General features: G+C 38.7%; 2 protein-coding genes across 9 annotated transcripts in view; one reads left to right on the top strand and one right to left on the bottom strand.

Moving 5' to 3' along the window:
* The window catches only part of EIPR1 (EARP complex and GARP complex interacting protein 1), a 101780-nt gene extending 93479 nt beyond the window's left edge, over positions 1-8301 (bottom strand). For 4 of the 6 annotated variants that reach the window (XM_041128736.1, XM_030037428.2, XM_030037429.2 and 1 more), the window contains exon 1: positions 8162-8300. In XM_041128736.1, coding sequence (XP_040984670.1) covers positions 8162-8203 — 42 coding nt within the window. In that variant the 5' untranslated portion in view covers positions 8204-8300. Of the gene's footprint in view, positions 1-8161 lie in introns of all 6 variants that reach the window. The other 2 variants (XM_030037433.2, XM_030037431.2) reach the window with 2 other exon arrangements.
* TRAPPC12 (trafficking protein particle complex subunit 12) overlaps positions 8248-26640 on the top strand; it is a 55941-nt gene continuing 37548 nt past the window's right edge. The window contains exons 1-5 of one of the 3 annotated variants that reach the window (XM_030037427.2): positions 8248-8374; positions 9144-10360; positions 14939-15055; positions 23635-23748; positions 24605-24743. In XM_030037427.2, the coding sequence (XP_029893287.1) occupies positions 9149-10360; positions 14939-15055; positions 23635-23748; positions 24605-24743 (1582 nt within the window). In that variant the 5' untranslated portion in view covers positions 8248-8374; positions 9144-9148. Of the gene's footprint in view, positions 8443-9143; positions 10361-14938; positions 15056-23634; positions 23749-24604; positions 24744-26640 lie in introns of all 3 variants that reach the window. The other 2 variants (XM_030037425.2, XM_030037426.2) reach the window with 2 other exon arrangements.

Raw genomic sequence — 26640 nt, 5'->3', positions numbered from 1 at the left:
GAAAAAAAATTCACAGTGAGGGTAGTCAAACACTGGAGCAGGATGCTCACATAAGTCGTGGAATTAAACAACCATGAAAGTATTCAAAACTCAGCTGGACAAGGCCCCTGAACAACCTCATCTATTGAATCTACTTTGAGAAGGGTGTTGGAATAGATGATCTCCAAAGGTCCCTTTGAACCTATGTTAGTCTGCAATCCTATGAAACTCTTGCGAAGTAAACTGAGCTGGTCATGCAATTTGCACAATTATTATCATCAGCAGAGCTGTACAGCCTGTCATGACAGCTCCTTTTGATGGGAGCCAACATAACAGATTTCCGTTCATATCTCCAACACAGTCCGTTACACGCCCACTGGATGAGCACACCTTACTTCTACAGTGCACTTGTTTGAATACAGTGATTTGAGCAGAAACAGTGCTGATGTATCCTTAGTGTTGCTTACTTCAGAGAGGTGACTCCACTATCGAAAGCTTAACATCCCTTTACGCTCTCAGTTGAATCTGTGCCACAGAATTGAGTAATTTGCTAATCCACAACAGAAAAAGAGTATCAGATCCCAGAACTGCTAGAGATTCTGATATGTAGTAAGTCTACAAATAAAACTGGCAATTAACAGACCCATGCTAGATTGCATTGCCCCTATGAAAGTCAAAGGTGTAGATACATCTCGCTGACAAGACGTAGAAAAGATACTCTTCTGGGAAGAGAAAAAAGGAATATAAAATGGATTAAAAAAATTAAAAAGTGTTAAATATTGATATCAATAAAGAATTACTGAAGAGTTTGAAAGAGTTCACATGAACACTCCAGAGACTTACTCCAATATATTTTTAGAAGACCAAATTTATAACAACATGAAGGAAGCCTTGCTACATGCATCTGAAATAAGAACAGATTAATATTGCTTATTTGTGGGCAAATGAAAGTGAAAGGAATAGTGTATCACCTATCATGAACTGGGTACCAGTTTGTAAGAACACCTGTGAAAACAATTGACAGACAAAAAGGACTGAAAGTTTGGAACCAGTCATGCACCTTTATGAATCAGATTTTGTTGAGTGCACTGTGGGAAAAGGACAGAGATCCTATTAATATGCAGGAGGCTGCCAAAATGTCTGATGAAGATACAGTAAAACATGCTTGAGAGGGAAATCAAAAAGCTGAGACATATTAATGGAAAGAAATTCCAACTGTTTCCTAGAGCAAGCTTGAACTTCCAGGGAAAGCCATTCAGCCTAAGGCTAGGAAGATCCAATCCCAACAAGAATGTTTAAGATCAATCTAAGGAAGAGAATAAGGCAAATGAGAAAAAAAGTTATCCTAAGCTGTGGGAAAAATAGTTCAAATTCTACATTAATATCACATATTATCCTCAAAGGGTAGGCAAAGGAAAAAAAAAAAAAAAAAAACAAAACCCAACCACCAAACAAATCCTGACTCACAGGAAGCTAGTAGAGCGTTCTCAGAAGTTCACAGGTTAGGTAACCAACTATGTAGTCTGATTTCCATGAGACAAGAAAGAAAAATAATAAGGAACGTGACCAAACTTTTTTACCCAGTGATGGTGATGGGGAAACAAGTGCAGCTCCACATCAGGGTCAACCCGAGAAAAAAAAACTGCCACAAACTGTAAGGAAACAAAGACAGGCTTGAGCAGACATCACACTCCTATCCAAAAAAACCCCTAGATGTACTCATCAGGAGAAACCCAGTCCCTCAAAAGTTATTCCTGTCAGGCACACATGCTTAACAGATCCTACTGCTTACATAGTAATTATGATCTAAACAATAATTCAGGCTCACACTGAATTAAAACACAGCTTTGACACCACATAAGCTGGTTGCTCCATTGTCTTAGAAACAGGTCCTGAAATGCATCACACAAAGGAAAAGGACAACAAAAACTTAACTGCAAATCAACTGCAAAAATAGACATTTATTTATGCAATGGGGATGCAAAAACCTAGAATACAAGTGTGACGAACAGCAGCATAAAGATAAAGCAGAAGAAACAGCAATCATTGTGCCAGAATGCAAAGACTAACTGGAGACTGGGCATCATGCCCATGCCTACGCTAAGCACAGTGTGATGTTGGGCAAAGACCACCTTCTACCTTACCCTGACAATTTAGACTACCTGCAGAATAATAAAACCCTCTGAGAGATACAAAAAGACCAGAGACTGAAGAGAGAAGGGTCCTTGACAACAGCACGAGATGATCCAGAGGAACACAATGACAAACCTCAAAAACATAAAGGTTGGTTTAAAGTAAGTGCATTATGGAACTGTAATGCACTGAATCTCTACACTTTATTCATAAGTTCCCCTGAAACTTTCCCTTCTCCACCTCTTTTGAAATACCAGCCAAATAAAAGTTACTTTTTTAATTAGATTGTTACTATTTAGGGTATTAATAGGCAAAGAAAAAAGGATCAGTACTTCTTCAATAAGTATTTTGTCTTGCTGATGCATTGCACTGGTTTGGTATCAGCCAACAAGAAAACATACGCTGACTCCAACATCTGAATATTTGTATTACATTTAATACAATCAAAAGAATTTCTGCAACCCATGTATCATTTGAAATTCATACAATCAATCTGTACTAACAAGCAGTGAACTTGCAGTACAAAATGTAAAGGACACAGTATTTGGCTTGCAGTGCCCAAATCTGAATTTAAAGTCATTTGACCATCTGCTTACGCTGTAAACCAGAAATAGTATACTGCTACTTGTCGGGGGGGGAAGGGCTGGCTTCGCTGATGCCTCATTCTGGAGGTAAAATACAAGTTCCCTGCCCCCACCAGAGAAGCTTCAGGCTGCTAGTGTCATGAAAATTATTTTTGCCTTCTGGCATAATTTCAATTTTCAAGTAGGTACACTTTGATTTTTACTTAGGTAGGACAGCCTTGTTTCTCCCACCACAGCAGGAGACCCTCTTATCATTGACTGTAATAAGCTGCAGTGACTCTATCAGTGAAGAAGCTGGCAGCACACATGCCCAGGTGACCTTCAGTGCTCTCAGACAGCTGCTTTCTCCAAGTCTTTCACAGCATAAGAATTCCCACCACTGACGTATTTAGTGCACTGACCCTATTCCAAAGACTGACAGATTCTGTAAACCATCACAGCAACAGAAGCAACCCTCACACAAAGCCTTGCACAGCACAGTCATCCTTAGAAATCCCGTTCGTTTATCATGAACCACAATGGTAACAATCATCTTTGAATAGTTCCTTCAAGTTCACATAACTTACCTTCATATTGTCATTAGTCTGTACAATACCTAATATTAGCAAGATTCTGCTAATTGCTTAAGGGTCCTAGAAGAAATAGTTTCCACCTGATCCACTTCATGCATTATGAAGATCTTTGGGGGATTAGTTAAGAGAGTTTTGCCACTTATCTACTTTTTTTCTCCGCCTAGTAAAACTTTAAACTTAACACTATGTTACATTGTAGTTCCACAAGAAGTCTTCCCAACTGACATGCTGCTCTCAAGAAGGGTCTTGAAGAGAGAGACAGGTAGGAAAATGATAGAATAGACACTCAGCCTGGATTAAAATATACAGGATTGGCACTCATGAGGCAAGTAATCTTAGAAGAGAAAGAGGACCAAGACAAAAACTAGTAATTTCACTAAGACATTATCATGCAGTTTCTTGAACTGATTCAATATTCAAAATAAATCCTCCAAAGACATCTCTAAAGCTGTATCAAAATTATTATCTACATTCTGTTTAGGCCATCCTCTCTCATCCCACAAGAGACCATGAAAGCTCTCCCAGGGAAGAGAACACCACTGCCAATAGAAGCTCCACTGCCCTACTGGAAACATAGCTGAGCCTGAAAGGCAGCATGTTTCCCTGGGTACTGCACAAGTGACATACATCTTCCTAAAAAGTCCCCCTTGACCCCTCCTTCTAAGAAATCTACACCTGCCTTCTACTCCATCAAAGGTAGGTCAGTTGAGCTATTCTCAATACATACTGATATTATATATATACACACATTGTGCAAGACCTGTGACCAATCTATTTCAGTTGGTATTTTGCACTACTTTAAGATTCTTGGAATAAGAAGTCACATTTGGCTTTAGGAAAATTAAGTTTCACCTTAATCTTGCAAACAGGCAAGAAAGTCCTAAAAATCAATAGTCTCTGTTCAGATTCATAAAACCTGTTAACAGCTAACTGAAAATACAATATGGGCCAAGTATTGCTTATTCAAGAAGCACAACAGGACCACAATGCAGTACACAAACTCTGACAAAGCATCAGTGCATTCTTTTTAAGTCTGCTTCAGCCAGACCGCATCTCAGGGTGCAGCTGGAGTTGCCCTTGTGTAGTACAGCCCTGTGGTCAGCCAGCAGGCTTTCTACTGTCCTTCCCTCCTGCTCATTATGCTTCTCCCTTGCAAGCCTACATACTTCTGACATGTAACATGCAGTAAGAGTATCTGGCATGCTGAAATTCAGCTCAGCATTGTGGTATCCCCAAAATCCATTAAATGTGCCAAACACATGCTCCATAATTATCACTCTCTGGCACAAGCAATGTTCCTCCTCCCTCCCTGCATGATGCTGGCTAGCTTCTGCACACTTTTAAACAAGCATGACATAGGCTGTCCCCGCAAGAATTACAGTTGGCATTACAACTGCACCAAATACCTATCCTGGAAAGCAACCCTCCACACAGCTCATTTCCAGGTGTATAAGCATCATCCAGTCAACCTTAAACTAAGGCCAATACGGTATTTCAGGATATTCAGTAGTGCCTGTACACGTACTCAAAACATCACTGTTTAAACACTTAAAAGAATAGGATGGGGAAAATTGTGAATCCCTGAAAATGAAAGCCTATTCGACAGAGGGTAAACATACCAGGTACACCAGGTTAGATAGTAAACATAGGTCAACTATACTCTGGACAAGTGAGAGGCATATAATTTCACTGACAAAAAATAGCGCTCACTGATACCCCTGGTGCCCCATTTACCACACTCTCATAATTCAGGATATTGGTGAAGTCTACCAAGGTTCCTTTGAGAAGGACAACCTTTCAATACTGAAATGTTCTGCAGCTACTGCTGTTGCCCCATATTCATGAGCCACAGTCACATCACTCAGTCCTCAATGCAAGCAGCATCTCACATTTTCACTCCCCACCCACTCTGTAATCTTCTCATTTTCACTACAGTTGGATGAACAGAGCAACTATGGTGGGATATTGTCTTTAGAAAAAAAGAAGTCACAAAAAGAATCACACATCCTAACATTCACACATATTTTGTATGTCTGTACAATGTTCATGTAGCTCACAGAGACAGCGAAGAGAAAAAAACCCACTCCAGGAAACTACATTTTGGGGGTTATATGAACGTTATAAACAGCAAAAAAGAAAGAGTTGCAGCCATCTAGTAAAACAGGGGGAACTAGCCAAGTCAAAAATTTAACTAATCATGCAGAAAAATGAATTCATCACTAGTTTTGATCTTGTTTTGCTGTTACATGTTTAGCTTTCCCCTCTACACCAGAAAAAAACCAAACCAAAACAAAAAACCCCAACCTGTTTCTCACTGTTACTTGGTAAAACTTCTTGCACAGTAGTTACACATACTAAGTAATTACACACAGTTGTATAAGGGCTCAGGATTTGTATCTTTAATTGCCATTCTCATTTGTCAGAACTGAGTGGTGTGGCTCTTCTAAGGAAGACTTCCCTGTTCCACTAAGCCTTTTTTTGATGAAAGTTCGATTCAAAAAAGAGAAATACATATTTGTTCATTATTCTAAGTTACCTTACTTATGCTGATACATCAAAACACATTTTGCACATAAAAATGAACAGAAATTGTGCAGAAGTAATTTTAAGGTAGTTGGTGGAGAGCACCCTAGGAGGAATCAGCTTCATGTTCTTACAAACCTGGCCACATTGGATCAGGTGAAAGGCGTATCTGCACAACTACATTTTCTCCAGCAGTGCAAAGACAGATTCTTATTGACTGCTGGAGCCACATGTAGTTTCTTAGTCTGCAACCCCTCACGTAGCTTCTAGATGTCATGGTTTTGCGACATAAAATTTTTATTTGTAACAAGAGTAAGAAGATCCCTTCCTCTTTTTAAATACTCTATAATTTCAAATCTGAACTTTGAATAAGCTTGTCATAGAGCTGAAGTAAAGACTGGAAATAAAAAAAAAAAAACCAAACATAACGAAAAAAACAAACAACGAAATTGGGCTGAAGAACTCATTTGAAGAGATGCTTTCAGTCACAGTGCTTCTGACACACACTGGAAGGAAGCAGTAGTTGTGATGATGCTGCTAGCCATTACTGTCTAGCGACACATAAGAATCCAGGCTTAAAAAGAATAGTAATCTTTCTTATTAGACCTGAGGATGCAAGTTGGATAAACCAGACCAGTTTTAGGTTTAAGTCTCTCCATCAAAGCCTTTTTCAGAAAGCACAGAGATGCAATTTGTTTTAAAGCCACAATGGCAATTAATGGAGATCAGAAATAGAACCTTCATCTCTACGCTCCTCTCCCAACTTAGACATAAACCATCTTTTCTTTCCCCACTTCTCTCTAAATGATCTGTATTAACTGTAATTCCCTTTGATTACAGCCACTTTCTTAGTCCTTTTGCTTTATCCTCCCACCAGACAGCCCTGCTACGTACTTTGCAGAAGAAGAGGAGAGGTCCATAGGAGATGTACGATTTGGGGCGGTGCAGGGCATAGGTCCATGGAGGTCCTAGACAACACACTGGATAGCTTTCAAAAATTTCTGTAAGACTTATTATATATGACCTACCAGAAAGAAGCTATGAATTTTATTAAGTACAGGATATATATATTCTATTCTGCAAAAGAGATTTAAGTATAGTTTAAGTTTTATAAATTTTGAAGTACAAGTTACAGCCATCTTTAGCCAATCACAAAATGACAGCGTATTACCAGACTTCAGTAGATTCAACAGTTAGTACAGGTGAATATTACATACTAGCTCCTATACAAGAGGAAAACCAAACAAATATACAATTTGCTAAAGAGATCTACTGGTATAGTCAGGATTACAGAGCACACAACTCAGTAGCCAGGACACCCAAACCTGTAACAAGGAACCTTCACATATTACTTTCCAAGAGCACTTTGGTAAAGGTGCCTAAAAAAAACCCAGTACACATGTTCATATTTGTATTACTACATTTACTGTAGAATGAAAACACTGCTCTGTGAGCTGCAGAAGAAACACAGCGCCTCCTATTACTGCTATAATAGCAACAATGATAAGCCAGCTGTTGCCAAAGAGAACATGTAACAGCTGAGTAAAACCCTTATTGTGGGAAAGAATCATAAATTAGAGTCCCTCTCACCCATCCAGCTACCCAGCTGTTTATTTTCCCAGAACTTGCAGAAACTTTATTAAACGTGAGACCTGTGCTCCTCCATGAACATGATCAGTAAGTTCCTAAGTTAGCCAGTCCCATTTCCTTATAGCCATAAACACCAATATGATGGACAGATTTGTCCTATGGGACAAGTGCGCAGACATGGAAGGCACAGCAGGAGGTCCCACAAACATCAAGTAGCTTTACAGTTGGGTATAACCAACTGCAATTTTCAACTTCAGAAAACAGTTTCATGCCCTCTCCTCACAAAAGCATTTTTATTCTTTTTTTAATTTCTGAACAGGAAAAAACAACCACTAGAATCTCTTTGAGACTGCCGGTATTTTCCTACCAGCCCAGTGCCAGCCCAAGACTTCTCCAGAGGGGGACCAGACACTGGTGACAGAGCAGGAGCCCTACCAGCCAGGCTGTGCACGACCATGAGGGGAAACAAGCCCTGCCCTCGGCCCCTGCACCCACCCTGGCGCGCCTCCCCTGCGAACAGCAAGTTTTGGAGTAGGGACCAACTCCTGCCCCCTGCTCAGCCACCTTTTAAGACCCCAACGCGACGGGCAGGTGCCAAGAACCACCAAAACCCAGTGGTGCCACCGGTGCCGGCCGCGGGGGGCGAGGGGACGCCGGCCTCGCCACGAGCGGGCCCCAGCACTCCCCTGCCCCACCACCCCCCCCAGTCCCGCAGCCACCGCCTTCCCGGAGGTAGGACCGCCACCTGCTAGCTCTCCTCCGGTCTCCCCCAGCGCCCACCTGGAACTCCAGCCCGTAAATCACGGGCGCATCGTCCTCCATCGCGGCCCCACAACGCGGCACACCCCGCTGCCCGCCGCCCTTTCTGGCCCTCGGCGCTGCCCGTCGCTCGCCGCTTCCGGGAGGCGAGCTCGCGCGTGCGCACTCCCGCCCGCCCCGACCCGCGGCGCAGGCGCGGTGGCGGAGCAGGGGTGGCGCCGCCGCGGCGCGGAGGTGAGGGGAGGCAGGAGGCGGCGGCGGCGCGGCCTGCGTGGCTCTTGTGCCGGCTGCGGGGCGCCCGGGTGGGTGCTGAGAGGCGGCCTTGGGGATGCGGCCCTGAGGGAGGGCGGCGGGCAACCCCCCCCCGGCCCTGAGGGAGGGCGGCGGGGTCTCCCCCAGGCCGTGAGGGAGAGCGGCGCGGTCTCCCCCAGGCCGTGAGGGAGAGCGGCGCGCCCCCCCCCCCCCCGGCCCGCGCCAGGCGGAGGCTGTGGGGGAGGCCGCGGCCACCCCCGCCGCGAGGCGGTCGTGGCCGGGGGGACCCCGCGGTGGTGCTGGAGGCAGGGCCGGTCGCCGGGAGCCCGGGGTCGCGGGGCGGCGGTACGGAAGCAGCGCTGCCGCTTCCCACCCTGCGCGGCCGGCCCTGGGCTGAGCGGCCTGCGCTGGTGGCAGGCGTAAAGCCGCCCTTTCCTCTTCTTACATGGGGACCGAGGAAGAAGTCTTTGCGAGCAGAAAAGCCAGTGTGGTTTTGTCTGTGTGTGGTGGGAGGCGTTTGCTCTTCAGTCCCCGTATTTTTGCGACTTGCAAAAAAGGACAAAACCTTTAGCAGAATTAATTTACTCCGCGGGTTGATGCTGAATGCAAGACGTCAAATAGCGAAACGACTATATTTTTAAAGCAAGAGTTTCAGTCTTTGTATGATGCTTAGGAGTTTCAGGGTGGCACCTGAGCAATACCTGAGTAATAAAACTAATACTTGTTTTGGTGGGGGTTTTTCTGCCTTCAGCTACCATGGAGAATAATGAAAGTAATGCTAAGGATGCGAAGACTGCCTCGGATGAAGATGACAGCAGAGACATAGTTCAACAGAAAACTCAGGAGGAAATTCTCTTTCACGAGGAAACCATTGATCTTGGTGGAGATGAGTTTGAGTCTGAAGGGAATGAAACTGTATCGGAAGATTCAAACAATTTCGTAGATAAACTTAACGAACAGATGATGGAGAGTGTCATTATTTCAGATTCTCCAAACAACAGTGAAGATGACACAGGTGAACTTGGTTGTCTCCAGGAAATTGTAGAACAGATGGAAGCTAAAGATAATCAGAAAACACAGGCAGAAGTGGATAAAGAAGAGTTTTTAAGTAATGAGAGTGAAACCGAACATGAAGAAACACCCAAAGACATTTCTGAGATTGGAACAGATGATCAGGCATCTTTAAAGGAAGAATCAATTCAGGAAGCTGTGAAGGAAGAACCAAAGTTGGGAAACAATGTTCCTGTTGAAACAAAACCAAATAATATTGATGAAAGCAAACCTGAGGACCAGATATCATCACCCAATACCAGGAAACCATCTTCTGAGGCTGAGCCTATTCCTGTGTGTACCATCTTCAGCCAAGCAAACAACGTTAATACCCAGCCACAGTTGTTCCTACCTGACGGTTTTGAGCCTCAGATGGTAAAATCTCCCAGTTTTAGTAGTATAATTGAGACTCCAGTGAAGTCTAACCCACAGGTGGTTCAACCAAGTCCTAGTCTAAGCAAGTTCTTTGGCGATACCGTTAACACTAATACTTTAGCTTCTGATTTTTTTGATTCATTTACCACATCCAGTTTTATTTCTGTTAGTAATCCCAATGCAAGCTCTTCAGTTCCAGAACAAATGTCCTCTCTTTCTAATGGTGGAGACAGTTCTTGTGCTTCATCTAACCCTACTTTCTCTGTGCAAAATGGGAGACCTGAAGCAGGTGGTCCTCCATCATCTCTAGAAATAATTCAATCCCCCAAGCCGTTCTCACAAATCCAAGCTGTTTTTGCTGGGAGTGATGACCCGTTTGCCACAGCCTTAAATATGAGTGAACTAGATAGAAGAAATGATGCTTGGCTTCCTAGTGAAGAAACCAGAAGTGTTCTAATTTCAGTGGCCACACAACAATACAGCACTGTGTTCATAGATAAAGAGAATCTCACCATGCCTGGATTAAAATTTGATAACATCCAGGTAAGAGTCTATTATTGTATCTTAGTGTGTGTTCATATTTTAGAAATACTGTACAAGAGCTGTCCAGTAATCTGTATATCATAGTGCTTCATATTGTTGCTGATGGTCACCTTGTGTGTATTACTTCAAGTCTTAGAAAATTTAATGTTGCTGCCTACTCATACATGAAGGGGCTAAAACCAGATCTGATTTATTCATAGTGAAATTTGTTGGGTACCTTGAAAACCAGTGTTGACAGTTTCCATAGAATCCAAAGCTGGTTGTATTTTTAAGTAGTCTGTTTCTGGTCCTCCTAGTTAGCGAGATAATGCTCACATTTGGAATATATATGAAATCACTATGCTGTACTACGAAGTCTGAAAGCAGACAGCTTTGCTTGTGGAATTTGCTGTTGCAACCAAGTGGGAGATAACGTTTTTCACTGATGTTCACAGTGCTCTCAATAGTGTTAACACTGACTGAAATCACATCATTTGCATCTTCCCTAAGCAGTGGAAAGGTATAACCTATAAGAAAGATTGAGTGCTGGAGCAAGCTACTGGGAAGGGATAACCCCCAAATTAAAGGGAAAACTCCAGATGAGATCATGAAGGAAAAAACAGTAATGGAAACTCATTTCTTTCTCTTCTGTCAGAGTTCCCAACTGGTGAGAAGGCATAAAGTGTTTTTTCAGAATTTGAGAAATTTCACTCAGATCTATTCAGTATTTCTCATGAAGTAATTTTATCTTCACGGCTCAGCCAAGGCTAACTATTGTAATGGAATTTTTTTCTTGAAATAGGCTAATCCTACTCTTTCATATCTAGGTCTCTGGGTAATAGAATTGTTGTCTAGAGAGATGGTGTTAAGGGTCTGGATACTTTAATCCTTAGTTGTAGCATAACAAAGATTATCAGTCAATAGTCAAATACAAGCAGAGAACAATCTGTAGTGATTTCCCAGTCTGCAGGAACTATCAGAAAAGTTTCTGGAGTGAATCAGGTCCAGATCTGTAGCTGAATTAACTGACAAATCTTAGGTTTCAACAAATGATACCAGTTTTAGACATGCGCCATGCTGCTGCTACTTCTTGGGTTAGCTTTATCTTAAAACATTTGTTTCTCATCACAGAGCCCAATAATTAGCACGAAAGAAAACACTGTAAGAGCAAGCTTACTCCTCTGCCCCTTCCAAAAAAAAAAAAAAAAAAAGGATCCTTCCCACCTTCCCCAAAAAATCCCTTAGACCTTGATGAGTGTGTAGTATTTCTCTCCTGACAGCTAATGGGATGGACAGAAGGAGTGATCCCTTCCACAGGCCCCAAGGATGAGGGCCTCCTTATTGCAGGCGTCCTTTTTTACAATAGTTCTCTCACACCTTCCTCAGTCCAGTCAAGGATTAAAGCTTGTTTGTGCTGAGTCCCTGAATCTGGGCATGTGCATATATGCTGATCTACCATTTAGTACATAATTGAAAAGAAGACATTATGGCAATGTCCATGTGTTGTATTTCTACAGTAAGACCTGATGTAAAATCATTGGTGGGATTAAAGGGCATTCCTGCTGCTTTCTTCATTGATTATAATTCATAAGCAGTCACACAGGCGTGTCAGCAGGGACAAGTTTTGAAGTGCTTTATGTTTATACAACTTCCCTCACTTCCAGTTACTGCTTTTCAGTGGCCTGAGTGCATGCCTTGACTGACCTGACATCCACCAGTTTGGTGTCATTGTTCCATACACTTCTAGTACTGCGAATTGTGTATTTAACTGAAACTATAATTGTAGAGTACTTGAAATGTCAACTGAAACATTGTGGGAGGCATGTTTTCAATGTTAAATCAGCTCCCAACAATGGTTATTAAAGCTTTGGTATGAATACTTTGCTAATGCTAAATGTTAATGCAAGATGTTAAACCGGGCTGCATGCAGTTGGCAAAGAAGTTATTTGAAAAGTGCATTTACAGTGAACTGTAAGTGTGCTTCAGGGAAGGACTGAAATTTTGTATGACGTGTATTGAAGAGCTTGATACATTTTTTTGCCCTGCTCACTCAGAAAGTGTTCTTATTACAAGTGTTAAGTAGATAAATCACACCAAGAAAAATACTAAATGTTCTGAATTTCGGCTGTGTGCTACTTTTTGCTGATCATTCAAGAAACATTATTTTTTAAACTATCTTGTATTGTGTATGCTACAGACTATCTGTACCTGTGCTTTCTGAGTGTGGGAACAAGTTGGAGTACTGCTTTTTATGCTCTTTCCATTATGCCTTTCCTCATCAGTTACTGTCTGCTGTCATTATGTTCTTTGTTTCATTACATTCATTTGTAATGTTTCCTCCTCCAAAGTCCTGTTGGGGGGATTAACAATTCTTTTGCATTCATGTAATTCTGCACACACTGTCTTTTCTTAATCCTTCAGACTCTTCTGTCTGAGAGATGGAAATCTTGTTTATTCATAGGATAAGTGACAGCATTAGAGGTAAAAATTTTCCGTGTAGTGAAACAGTAGTTGCAGTCTCGTTCCTCAAGAAACTAGACAGAAATCACAAAACCTATTTCCCATCACTGTCCATGGGGAAAGTGCAAACATTTAGTATCCAGTATCTTTATCATAGCTACGCTTTACTGTATTTTATGCAGCTCACCTTTTTTTAGGCAAAAGGCTTTGTGGCTTGCTTCCTGCTCTCTGTGCTAACAGCTTCCTACCTCAGTTCTTTAAGTGAGTGTTTTCATGTTCCTTTAGAGGGATTTTTGCAAATATTCCTTTGTTTGCTTATATTTTTGCATGGTCACTTTCTGCTTTGCCATCTTAAATACTGCATACTGTTCTAGTTACCACAGATCTGAGAAGATACAATGGAATTAAAACATTGCGGAGAGAGGAGGGATGGTGAGGAGTGCAAAGGTTCTCTCTTTGTGAGTGGTAGCTAAAAGGAAGAGGACCTTTTGGTTTACAAAAGCAATAATGACCTAAAATTCATAAAAGAATTAAGGTGAATAGAGGATTATGATCTGCTGTTTTTTATGGCAAAGGAACTGTTGGGTAATAAGCATAACAAAAGAAGTTACTGTTCTGCAGACCATGTAACTGTTTTTAAGTTGTAGAATTCATTGCCCTTGGATGTACTTTTGTTCAGAAAAACAGACCGAAAAATGAGCAAGACAAATGTCTTGGGAGGTATGTCTATCAGTGGGTGTTTAAAAATGGTGGGCAAATGTGTCCCCTGGCACAGGTGGACCATAAAGTTCTGGCTGCTTTAAGTTGGGAAAGACCAGTATGAGCTTATCCTGTTTCTTACACTGTTCCTGTGAACATCTGCTATTCACCAACGGGATGGTGAACTAGACAGATCTTTACTTTGGCTGAATTGCTTCCTGTTCAAAAACAAAAATATAAGTATATTGTTAATATATTGCTGATAATTTTCCTTATTTTCAGATGTTTCCTTTTCTAGATTAAAAATGCATAAAAACATAAGGTTGGCAAAAATCTTACAGAAGTAATTTCTGTTACCTGCTTTTGGCACGTGGTGACTTCTGACACCATAGGGCACTCCCTTGTATACAGTAATGTGTATAGTCCCAGCAAGACTCGGACCCCCCACACACCCTGTCCTACAGTCTGTCTTGGCAGACATGGTACCTGAAGAGTGTGCAGACAGTAGCAGCACAGTTTTCAACATCCGCCAATGCGTGGTCCACAGTTTTTCAGTAGCTCCTTGACGTTAAGCTTGAATTTCTTGATTACCTGTTGAAAATCCGTAGTACACAGAACCACAAGGATGTCAGCCGACAGACGGGAAGGCACAGAAATTGATAGTTGAACAAAGATTAGAAGGGGAAATTGAGGCACAGAGGGTGCATATTCAGTTTATTCCTAGCAAAGCTGGAAATAGAAGCTGGATTTGAACACTCCTTCTCTTAGCTGCTCCATGTGGTAAAATGTAGAATTAATCTTGTCTGACTTCCAGGTTCAAATGTCTTATGTCTCAACTATTCCCAAGTCTTCAAATTACTGAACTCCGATAACCCAATTTCTCTGACTGATTCCTGCAGTTAATTCTTTTGAAATTAAGAATACTGGTTGAAGGGTTGCTATTTACTTGGTTCTATGAGCTCTCAAAGTTTATTTTCTGTGGATACTTAAGGCTAGCTGATCACGTGCAGGTTTATCTTCGATCAGTAGATTGCACCTTTCAACATTAATATCCATTATGAAAACCTGTAAAACTTACTGTGCTTTGTCAGATCTTTGAGGATTATTTTGTAAGATCTTTGAGGAGTAATTTGTAAGATCTTTGAAGGATATTAATATGAGAAGCAAATAAGCCTGAATGTTTCTATGCAAACTGAAACCTAAACATTGAAAAAAAAAATAATAAAGCGAATAATGTGGAGTAAATCTAGAAGCTTTCATTAAAATGCTGTAAATATATATGCATTTATATTCATTTCACATAAAAAGTACTGGAAAATAAGCATTTCTCAAGGGGAAAGAACTATGTTGCTCAGCTCTAATTCAACATTTTATTTTGCTAAAATAACGTTTTAAAGTGTCTTGTTATGTTTCTTCTTTTTCTGTTCCATGAACACTAAGGGAGATGCTGTAAAAGACTTAATGCTTCGCTTCTTGGGGGAACAAGCTGCAGTGAAGAGACAAGTTTTAAACGCCAGCTCTGTAGAACAGTCATTTGTAGGCTTGAAACAGCTAATTGTAAGTAACAATCTTCATAATTCAATATATATTAAATACCATGCTTCCCTCAAGGTAATTGGAAGCTACTGACTGAGGAGAAACTAAAAAAAAAAAATCTACATATCAGTCTATTCATGATCCTGTAAAATGACTAGCCAAAGAACAGTAGTTTTTACTGGGAATGACACTGGGGTTTAAGTATTTGGTTTTAAATGACATAGTAAACTTTTTTATATGCGAAAGTTAGAAAAAAGGTAATTTTAAGTTACTGTGAATTTATCAGCTGTTAATTTTTATGTAACGTAAACGGTTGCAAAACAGATTTTAATCACTTTTTTGTTTATCTGCATGTGTATTATTTATGTTTTCACCTTAGTGTTTTACAAAAGGTAAGACATACCAGTTGTTGTAAATGACAAGCAAAGCTGATGTGATAATTTCAACTGCTTTAGTTTTTTATTTCAGTGCAGGAAAACTAAACTAAATTACTTCCTAATGAAAGCTTCATTTTCTCTAAGTTAAAATCCTTTCCTTAGTGTAAATATTTCGGACCTGGAAATAGTTGCATCTAGCAGCCTTGATCTTTGAACCATTGTGTTCCTGTGTGAATCTCATTACTATTACATGACCGAGCCTTACTTAATCTGTTGAAATGTCGAAATGTTTTAGGCTTACTCCATTTTTGAAAAAATGGATGAAAAAGTACTGAGGAAAAGCAGTGAAGAATTGTAAGTGTTAGGACGGTCTGTATTTAGTATTCAACATCTTCTAATTTAGTTGTGTTACATTACATGTAAAGCTCCAAATGAGACTTTTTTTGTCATGTTAGGAAAACTTTAGGTGGTCTCCACAAGCGTTGTTAAAGGAAATCAGAGGTCATTTTGGAAACTAAACCTGAAAAAACAGATTGTGATCTCCATCCTGGAGACATATTTTTCTATTCATCTCAATGTTTTGCTTAACTTGAGAGTTTGGAGGGAGAAAAAAAATCTACTAAGAATTATTATCCCCATCAGTGTCTACGTAGGAAAAGCCTTTTTCCAGACTTCCTTTCTCTCTTCCAGAAGAGGAGTTTTGATGTATGGGAAAGGTTTTTCTATTTGGCCTGGTAGCTTTGTCCATGCAAGATGTTCTTCTATGCTGCAGACCATCTTGTACCTTAAATACAGTGCTGCCATTGATACTGTTTTAGCTTTGGGTGTGCTCTTAAGCTCCAGAAGAGCAGTGTTAAGGCTTTTAGGATCAAAGCAGAGAAGATAGGAGGCAATCTGCAGCTGTAAGATTTTTTGCTACCTGTCGCACATTTTTTTTAAAACTTGTCTTATTAGAAGGGGGGTTTTGATAAAATTGCAGCCATTCAGCTAGAAGTCAGGGTGTTCTTCAGTTTTCAAAACTTCCAGTCATTAGCTGTTGGTTGTTCTGGAGTATGCAATATAACTGTCTCTCAGTTTTGTTTGCAGAGCTCTGTTTCTTTTTATGATAAGAATAAGGTTTTGGGGTGGTTTTTTTTCCTTGCAAACATTGCTGTTTATTCTGAAATTCTTAATGTGGAAAATTTATTTCTGACTGGCAAGTTTTAGAGGTAAAAGGTATTTCAGAGGTAGAAACATTAAAATCTCATGCTAGATGATATAAATTAAAAAGGTGTGTGCTTTTTACATACACAGTAGGCCAGAATGACGTATAATAAATGCTCTGTTACCAACCACCAATTTTACTTTCTTTATGAGTGAATTCCTGACCAAATATGTTTAGTGAATATATCTTTTCATGCAAAGGTCCACTTACAAGGAATATTTTCATTAACATCTGGATAAAAAAATGGTGAAAGTTGGGAATATTGCTATGCAGTTTCCATAAAGTTAAGGTTTTTTTTTTTTCCTTAGCTGCTTGTTTCATATCCATGTAAAGTACACATGAACATGAGAATTAATGAAATTGTTGCAGTCACACAATTCAATCCCTTGCAGCAATGGACAGCAACTTAAAAGAGTCTATTTCAAAGGGGTCCACAGTACAGAGGAGAAATGCATAGAATTAGGATAGACTTCAGCTTCAGACTGATACCTATTATTTAGGGGTTTACGTGTGAGCGGATGTCTGAACTCTTTTGAGATCTAATCAGTACAGTTACTGATAACATGTAAATTTAGATGTGTAAACCTGGGATCCCATCCAAAAGTCTCAAGAGTTATCAGATGTAGGAAGACACCAATGGCAGCTGAAACCAAAAGTGAATGTTAAGTCCTGTTATGAAGAAATTTGTCAGGTTAAAATTCTCAGATGACCTTGTGTGAACTCCATCTTATTATGGGAAGGAAAGAAAACAAGAAAATAAAAAAAAGGCAGTTTTCCAAGCCTGTCTGCTCCAGAGGAAAATGCTTCATTTGTATCTGGTTTTAATCCTGTGTGGATGGGAAAAGCATGCTAAATGGCTCATCAGTATCCCAAATCTTCATACCACAGGTCTTTAGCTGCAGCTCTGGAGCTCCTCTGTTCTACCATACAATTGCTTCTGTTAGCTTATTTAGCTGTTTTAACAAATACAGATACATTGCTGCTATTTTCAAAGGCTATTCCAGAACTTCATTCCTTTGGTGGTTAATCAAAGGAATACTGGTCAATCCTCTCTCAGAATCTTTTTTCTAATCAAAGATAAAGTTGTTTACAACAATTTAAGTGTTTTGATCTCATGTTGCTTTTTAAGTCATTTTCTCTTCTCAATATTTGCTTCCTCTCCCCTGCTACTTTGTATGGCTAGACAGCAGTGACATTTCCACTTCTCGGATTTTCTTTTTAAAGGCAAAAATAACACTTTTCTAGTCATCTCATCCTGGATGTCTTCATAATCATCCTAGGAGCTCTTCTTAGGAGCTCTTCTCAGAACGTCTTCCAATTGAAGCTAACATCTTTTTATTATCACTGTCCAGAACTCAACAATATTGTAAGTTACATGACTTTCCATGTCAATGATTGTGTTTTACCTCTTCTGTTATTCTGATACTGTAAATCATCTGATCCCTGTTTAGTGATATGGTCCTTACATGTATTAACAATACTTACTAGTTTACATCTACAAATGCAGATACCAGTTCTGTTCACCAGCATCACAAAAGAGTATCTTAAATTGGATTGGTTCCAGTGTACATCCTTGAGTAGTAACTTCTCACCTTCCTTATAAAAGTACAAGTAAATGTTTTTTTACTGGAACAAGTTAAAAAACAGTTCTGTGGGTAAGATGAAGTTTGTGCTCGTAGCAAAGAATGTTGGAGACTGAAGTCCTTTTTGGGGGATCATAGTGCCCAAAGTCTGCAAGTTTCCTCAAGTACAATTAGTTGTCAGAAAACAAATGTTATCAGGAAGGTAGTAAGCTGAACTTCCAGAGGTGAACCTTTTCTGATGAGACCACCAACAGCAGCATCATTTCTAAGACAAATAGTTGTTCACCAGGAACTGAACTCAGATTCTTAAACTCTGCTAACAAAATTTTTTTCACCATGAATTTGCTCTCTAGTTGATTTGAGTGAGATTTGTACCAGTAACCCAAAGATGGATAGTTGGTTTATTGAACAACTGTACTTTCACATTTTAAATTTCTGCTATGGAATGGGTAACAGTGAATTGGAAATGCTTTACTGGTAGAGTAATGGTGCAGAGGTTGTGCAGTTGAACTAGTTTTACAACTTTGAGGCTTTTAGGAGATATAGGAGTGCTGGAGTGGTCCAGCAATGTAATTCTGTAAATTTATGTGCTTATCACTGAGGCGATAACTTGTAAATATAGTTACACATCTGTAGAGTCGAAGTGTTTATATTTTTCCACTGGAAACAGAAAAATCTGAGCTTTCAATTTCTGAAAATGTTTATTAATCTGGTATAGGAACATGCATTTACCTCTAGAGCAAATAAATGTAAGCAAGAGCTTGTCTTCACAGCAGCAAATAAAAATTATACATACAAGGTGCAAGCTGCAATTATGTTAGTTCCTGTTAATCCATGTTTTAGATAATCGTTTACCCTCGTTTGAACAAATAGCACAGTATTTCTTACTAGAGACCTTTCTGATATTTTGAGTTGTTAGGTGTTTGCAGCCATAGGAAAATATGTCTTTGATAGTTAACATAACCTAAAAATAAATAAATACACAATGTTTCCTCTAAGTATGCAATCATTTCTTCAAGCTACTAGACCAGGAAAGGGTTACTAGCTACATTTTCTGAACTGATGTGAAAGTGCTCTACCAATGTAATTTACAGGGGAGAAGAATGTCATAGCTAGTGGAGGAGGACATTTTAATCACTTTAATGGTGTTACATGTAGAGTTAATGATTCCCTTTGAGTCTATTTAAAAAAAAATCATATACTGTTACTTTTGCATGTGATTAATGTTGTGCTCTTACATATATTTTCAAATAGAACAAACTTAGGTACAGTGGTATGGCATACATACTCACTTTAAAAAGTTAGAAATTATCCTTAAAAATATGGGGGGGTGTTACTTTATTTCTAAACCAGTGAGCAATTTCCAACATTTTTGTAGCTGATTTGAGAGAAGGTGGAAGACACAAGTAGCACAAACAGTAACTGGGGGCTTGTGGGAGAGGTTGCATTTCTACACTAAAAAGAAGCAATTTATTGGATAAAATTTCAGTGGCTTAGCTCTGAGTCAAAATTGTTTTCTTGAGAGACTGAATAATGTTATAAATTGTCTTCATGTATCAGGTGTTCCCTTTTCACTGAACATGTTTTCTGTAGATGTCCGGTCTGCATGACTCTGTTTTCTTGACAGAATTCCACCTGGGTATTAGCTGTATTTGTTGCATCACCTGAGCTTCACTGCTTTCATTCAGGAAAACAATGTACAGTATTGTATACAAAGGAGAAATATGAACACTTCTGCGATCATATGCCTAAGATCTTTGTTCAACCGTAATTAAAAAAAATCAAGCAAAATTGACCTGCATGAGGAGACTTCCAAGGAACAGTTATGTATGTGAGACAGTGGTATTCAGCTATATGGTAGTATTTTTTCAGTCCAAATCAGTGAATATCTTCACAATAGAATGAAAACACAGTCTTTCAGATATAGTGAAAACTCTGACAATTAAAGTTCTTATGACACTCTATTAGAAAAGGAAGAAATTTCAAAAATGTTTTTCCAGGCAGACTACAATTTTGGCTTGTATTGGATCATTTTACTCAGTTGGAAGTTTTCTTCATTTCTGAATCTAAAAAATATAACATCTTCAGTGCTATTCTTGTATTTGAACTAATAGCATTCTAGTTTTAGTCACTGGAATTCTTTTCTACCCTACATCCCATTTCTCCATCCCTCTTTGTAGAAAATAGGCTTATTGAAGGCCTTGGGATGTACAGAATATCTCAGTTACTTTTAACTTTGATCAAATGGGCTAGAAGCATTGCCAGGTCTTAAGATGTGGATTTATCAGAATTTGTAACTCATGTTGTTGACTCCATTTCAGATGGTTTTTAGGCTGTTTTCTTCTATTGCTTTTAATAAAAGGGGATCCCGATAGCCTTATTCAGGTTCTTATTTTGAAAATGGTGAAATGTAAGTCAGTAAAATGTGGAGGTGAGAGTTGATCACCTTATACTGCAATTTTTATCTCTTAAAGCTGCAGATACAGTATTTGATTAGGTTGGAGGTGCGATCAAAAGAAGCAGTAAGATAATAAACATACTGTATTTGTTCCAAAAAAGGCATGTCAGATTTCTGTGCAAGGTAAGCTCTCACTGAAGAGAAAAAAAAAAAAGAAAAGAAGAAAAGGTGGATGGGGTGGGAGACTCTGTAACACAAGCCTATCACCTCAAGCTACATAAAGCTTTTAGTTCCTACCGCTACGAGATAATAGCCAGGCAAAATCCTGGCATTATTGTTTACTTTTTTGATTTAAACCTAGAGTCATTGTATTCAAATCTCAGACATCTTAAGAAGTTCAATGAAAAGATAAAAAATTATTGGGCTGGTTCTGTCTTGAAGAAAAATACAAATCCTTTTTATTTGAAATCTGTTTTACTATCCAATTTCCCCATCTGTATGTAAACCTCCCCCAGGACCTCTTCTGATTTTGCGAAGAACAGAGAAGTTCTCCAAGGAATAATGCAATTGCATTGTCTATTGGGTGGCTAATGGGCTTGTCCTAGCTTTGGTGTGTGCAGCAGTCAGTACTGAAATGTTTTGTTTTTCTTTTTTAATTTTTGGTTATGTTATATGGATCAAAAAAATCCCTTCACAGGTCAAACATCTGGACTAGGAGTATGTAAAAAGCGCAGAAATCATACAAGCTGGTGGCTTTCATTAAAAGAACAATAGCTCCATACTTTTTGTGAAAAAAAGGTTTTCTAATGCCACGTGTGGAGAGAAGTTCTTTTCTGCCAGGTGGTACTGTGTTAGTGAACTATTTACCAATAATATTTGGTTGACAGTATTTTCTCTAGGAGAAAATAATGTTTTCACACAATTGCTGCTGGTTGACCATGTCCTGATCATCATAGAATAATTATTTTATTCTTTGAGAATATTCTTCAGTATTTTTGATGCTGTATCTGAAGCCGTAGTATCCATATTTGCTTTGAGCCTCTACTTAAGACTTACAAACAAAATTCATCCCTGTTACTTTCGGGAGCAGGGGACCCGGGTTCCTAGAACTGTGTGGCTGTAGACCACAGGAAAAGTGAAAGTGGTTTTGAGGGTGTTTGAAATAACTGGATAAAGATTTCTGGTGGACTGGCAACTGTAAGTCTGGTACAATCTGCCAGAGACAATAATGTGTCCTGCTAATTTCAAATTAAGTTATACTGCCAGCAGCCTTCTATTAAGCTTCCACAGAGAATTATGCTCCATGACCAGCAGGCAGCTCTAATTTTGAAATCATGATGAATATTATGTTTCATTTTCCAGCAAAGACTGTTTTTATGATGGTTGTCAGACTTGCTTCTCCTGGCTGTCTTGTTCTATAAAGAAAAAGTATTTTTTGTCTATGCCTGAAACAGAATTTTAAAAATTGTAGCACGTAAGTTTGTCATAAATGTTCCATTATTATTTTTGGATCCTAACTCTCACTTGGGAAGAAAAGTTGAGTGGTTTTAGAGTCTGTGTCCACTTCTGTTCTAAGGATAATGAGGAATTAATTTGTCTCTGCAGAAGAGGAATAAATTTCAGGTAATCCATGTCAGTGTCTTTCTGCTTTTCTAAGTTGATACAGACATATGTTGAAGGATGTTATAAATGCGTTATCAATTCTTGCTTTTCTGTAAGAGCATAGATGTCTCAGAAGCTGCTATGCTGCTTTGCGGTCTTGCTGTCAGCTGACTTCTGCATTTCCAGTGGAACTCAAATTTTTATCTGGGATTTGACAATGCAGGGGAGAGAGATGAGGTGGTCAGTGCATGGTAATCTCCTGTAGTGGCCCTTTGAACTATAGGGCTGCAAAATGGGGGCCAGAGAGTATGAACACTCTTCAGCTGTAACTACTGGTTTTTCTATGTAACTGTTTGCTGTATTGACATGTTTTCTAAACTCTAAACATTGGAGAGAATTTAATAAAATACCGATTCAAGGTCAGTATCTGAACTTTGCAGGCACCAATATAAATATATTCTTTTCCTTTACGTTTCATCAGACAACATGACAGTTTTATATTACATTTATCATTATTTTTTTATGTACTTAAGAAACTATTTGAAAAAAGATTACTTTCAGGAACAAGATGTATTTGTTTTATGATGACCTGCTGGATACGTGTCTCTTGAAGAAGTCTTCTATATGATAGAAAAGTATGATGGCTTAAAACCTGTGAAGCATTATTCTGTGTTTTAAATTTTTGGTACTGTTAGCTATTTACATGGCTGCATTAGCATATACAAGGCAGAAGCATTAAGAGGATGACAGTGTGACAAGACAGTTTGACTTGTCTAACTAGGAATGATTTTGGTTTATGAATAAAAAAATATATTTAAGAATATTTTGAAGTTAGCCATCCAATGGAAATTCAGGTGTTTACATTTTATAGGTGAAACAATTGTTATTGTTCTGAGTTTATAATTTTATGCATTGTATTGTTTCTTGTCCTTTGTTCTTAATTGATAGGAATTCTGTGCTCTGGGCAATGTTAGGAAAGTATTTTCATTAAATGAACTGCACTAGGGGCTATAATCTGAAATGCTGAAGTCAGTGAGGTAGGAATAGGCGTTAAATACTTTATAACAGTAGAGTAACTTGGATGTGATTATTGAAATATGGCTGGCAATTTTTTTCTCCGTTTGAGGAGTAAACTAAATTGTGAATATTACAGTATATTCAAGAATATTAGCAAACATGATATAGCTTTAATTTTAGAATCCCATATGGTGTTGTATATTCTTTTGTTTTAGTGATCTGATAATATTAATGCTTGATTTCACTTTTTGCCTAATTAGACGTGCAGATTTGACAAATGACATTCTGCTGCTCACCGGCCAGCTCTCCTGACCTTGTCATTATTACTGATGGGGACATGTAGCTGCTTCAGGCAAAATAAGCAGTTGTGCATTTTAGGGACTTTATGATTTTGCTACTTACTCTTTCCTCCTTCCCAGAGCAGTAAAAACTGGAGGGCAGCAGTTGACTTGTGTGGGCGGCTTCTAACTGCACATGGTCAAGGCTATAAAAAAAGTGGACTACCTACTAACCATACAACAGATTCTTTGCAGGTATGTTTTTAAAGATACACCCTTGTCACTTTTTTCCAATAGCATTCACAGTGGCCTTTTTTTTCAACACAACCAATGTTCTTTTCCTAATTGTTGCCTAAAAACTGAGCTTCTTAAAGCATTGTAGCAAGTCACTTCTGTTTGCTTATGTAAAGCAGGTCTCCATTTAAAGCAAAATTATTTTAAGTAAATTTCTATCTTGATTGTATGTTTTTAAAGGTAATCACGCTAGTAAAAAGGAATATGTTGTGCTGTCTTGGAAGAGTCACTGTTTTAAAGTTCATGGACACTATCTAGATTGTGAACTTTGTACTATTCAAATGTTAGAAGTATGTTTCATGATGATAAGGAAGTAAGAACCCAAATTAATAAAGGTTCATGAAACATTGCAAGTGTTTTACTGAACAAAATGTGACCAGATGACAGCGCATGGTTCTGGCCCTAGTAACTATAAAGCTCATGAAATTTCACCAACATCATAACAGATTTTAGGAATTGCATAAAATGGGAAAAACAATTAAAAGTCAGATTGATAATTCTTACATAGTAACTCAGTTTAAAGAGACATGTTCCAATTTTGAAGCAGGCTAGTTTTTAAACTTCAAAATCTCAATACCTTTCCAAACAATTAAAACATCAGTCCTCTATGTTTTATTTTAATGATCTTATGAAAAGTATTCTGTGGAATTCTATGAAAGAGCATGTAAATATAAATCCTGATTCTTATCAGTAACATAGAAACTCTTAACTTTATCAGAAAAACAGAAAGTTGAAATTGTAATTGGATGTAGCTTGTGATTGAAGCTAGTAACAGACCTTGTCTTTTCCTTTTTTTTTTGTATGTATTAATTTTTAGCTGTGGTTTGTGAGACTAGCACTGCTGGTAGAACTGAATCTATTCCAAAATGCAGAAATGGAATTTGAACCATTTGGAAATTTAGACCAGCCTGATCTTTATTACGAATATTACCCTCATGTATACCCTGGACGAAAAGGTAAGGTACTTGATTTATAAAATGCTTTTTATTTTTGCCATTTTTACCAGTCATTATAAAATAATGGATTCAGGGTTTTTTTAATTCTAAAGCATTGGTGTATTTTGGATTCCCCACCCCCTCCAGAAGAACATGATTAACTACTATGTTAAAGTATTGTTTGCATTATGGAGGTAGCGATAAGGAGTAACAATAAGGGGTAAAATTATTCCATTACAATATAGGTAGGCACTGTATTTCATTATGCTGATACAGCATTGATTTGAAAGGGGAATGTTTTTAACAAGTAAATATAATAAAGTAATTTAGTTCTAGGGTATTGAAATTAAAAAAACCCCAAAATTTAATAGTTCATTTTAGCCAGAAACAGGCTGTGAAAGGTGTTGAGAGAGTTTGTGGAAACAGAATCTGTGAGCTTTTCCTCTTAAATTCATCCAGGTACTAGCAATGTGCTATTTTTAACACTAGCATGTCAATGCACACATGCTAATGCAGGTGTTCTTTTCTTAGGTTTCCTGATTTCTAGGATTTTTTCTTAAATTAAATTTAGAGCTAATTTGGTAATTTTCCTTAATTAAAAAAATACTGGTTAAATGTATGATTATTTGCTAAGTAATTGAAACTAACTAAAAATTAATAATCTACTATGTATCCCATTGTTGAAGAGGAAGAAAGGTACCACCAGCCTCAATTCTTTAAAAGTGGCTTATCTCAAGTTATAAATGCTCTACTTCCCACTCTCCTGATAGCCCATAGGTTAACCAAATAGTTCCACTACCGAGGGTATTCTAGTCCTCTAGGAGTCTGGATTTGAACAATTGCTATTTTTAAGAGCAATTTCACTCCTGTTCAGGCCATTTTGAAATTTTATTTTTTCTCAATCTGTTATTTAGAAATAAATAACTCTCTGATGCAAGTACTCTGAGTGATCTTACTGTTCTTTAGCTTTCATACTTGAACCACAATGTATTAATAAAATGCTTGTAAGTAACAGTTGTAATAGGCAGTGCCACTCTGAAAAAATACAGTTCATTTTACATAAGATGCTGGTAGTCTCAATGGGGTAACCTAGAAAGATACGGAGATTTTGAGGTTGCTGAGGAAGGGAAGTTGGTGTCAAGGAAGTTCAGGATCTTTTGCAGAAGACTCTTTCATGTGCTTACTGATGCAAAGGATCAGTTGTAGCCCAGCAAGGCCAATGTGCACTGCCTAGAGCAAGTCCCTGTGAGCTTACTCATCATCTTTCAGGCGAAAATTTCCTGTTTTGCCTTGAATATATTCAATCCACTGAGAAGGAACTGTGTTATTTTTAAGAGTGAGAGAGGTTTTGGTCATCAGGTTGGACAGCTCTTTGGATCTGGTTGTATTTTGGCAGCTTTGCACATGATGCAGTGCTGCACAGGAGAAGTAGTCTTCCCCAGGCTGTATGTATGTTTCCACATATTTTTCAGTACTAAAAATAACTTATTTTGCCTAAGAAAAGAATCCTTGCAAGTCATGTCAATATTTAAGCTAGTTCAGTCCTTGTGCCATGGAGCATACAGGTAGCAACAGTTCTGGACAGTCTGGCCAGCTGTTGCAGGCACCCATCCTGTGAATGGAGTTTGGATCCAAACTGTCTTTGCAGCAACCACTCAACCACTGCAGCTATTTCATACAAATTACTAGGATATCTGTGGTAAAAAGGTGAGCATAAGGAAAATATTCTATTTAATGATTATATGCCTCAGTTCATTTTTAACAGTTGAACATACCAACCAGGACCATAATATGATCATCTGTAAGGAAAATAAGATCAAGGTTGGATGGCGCTGACCTGCTGGTTGTAGGTATCTCATATAAATGCAATGTGATTAAGATATGGGAACAGCTATCAAACCTTTTTTATGTAGTTTTG

The sequence above is a fragment of the Aquila chrysaetos genome, chromosome 15 (genome assembly GCF_900496995.4).
Source record: "Aquila chrysaetos chrysaetos chromosome 15, bAquChr1.4, whole genome shotgun sequence".
NCBI classification, from domain to species: Eukaryota; Metazoa; Chordata; class Aves; order Accipitriformes; family Accipitridae; genus Aquila; species Aquila chrysaetos.
This window is presented reverse-complemented; position numbering and strand designations above follow the sequence as displayed.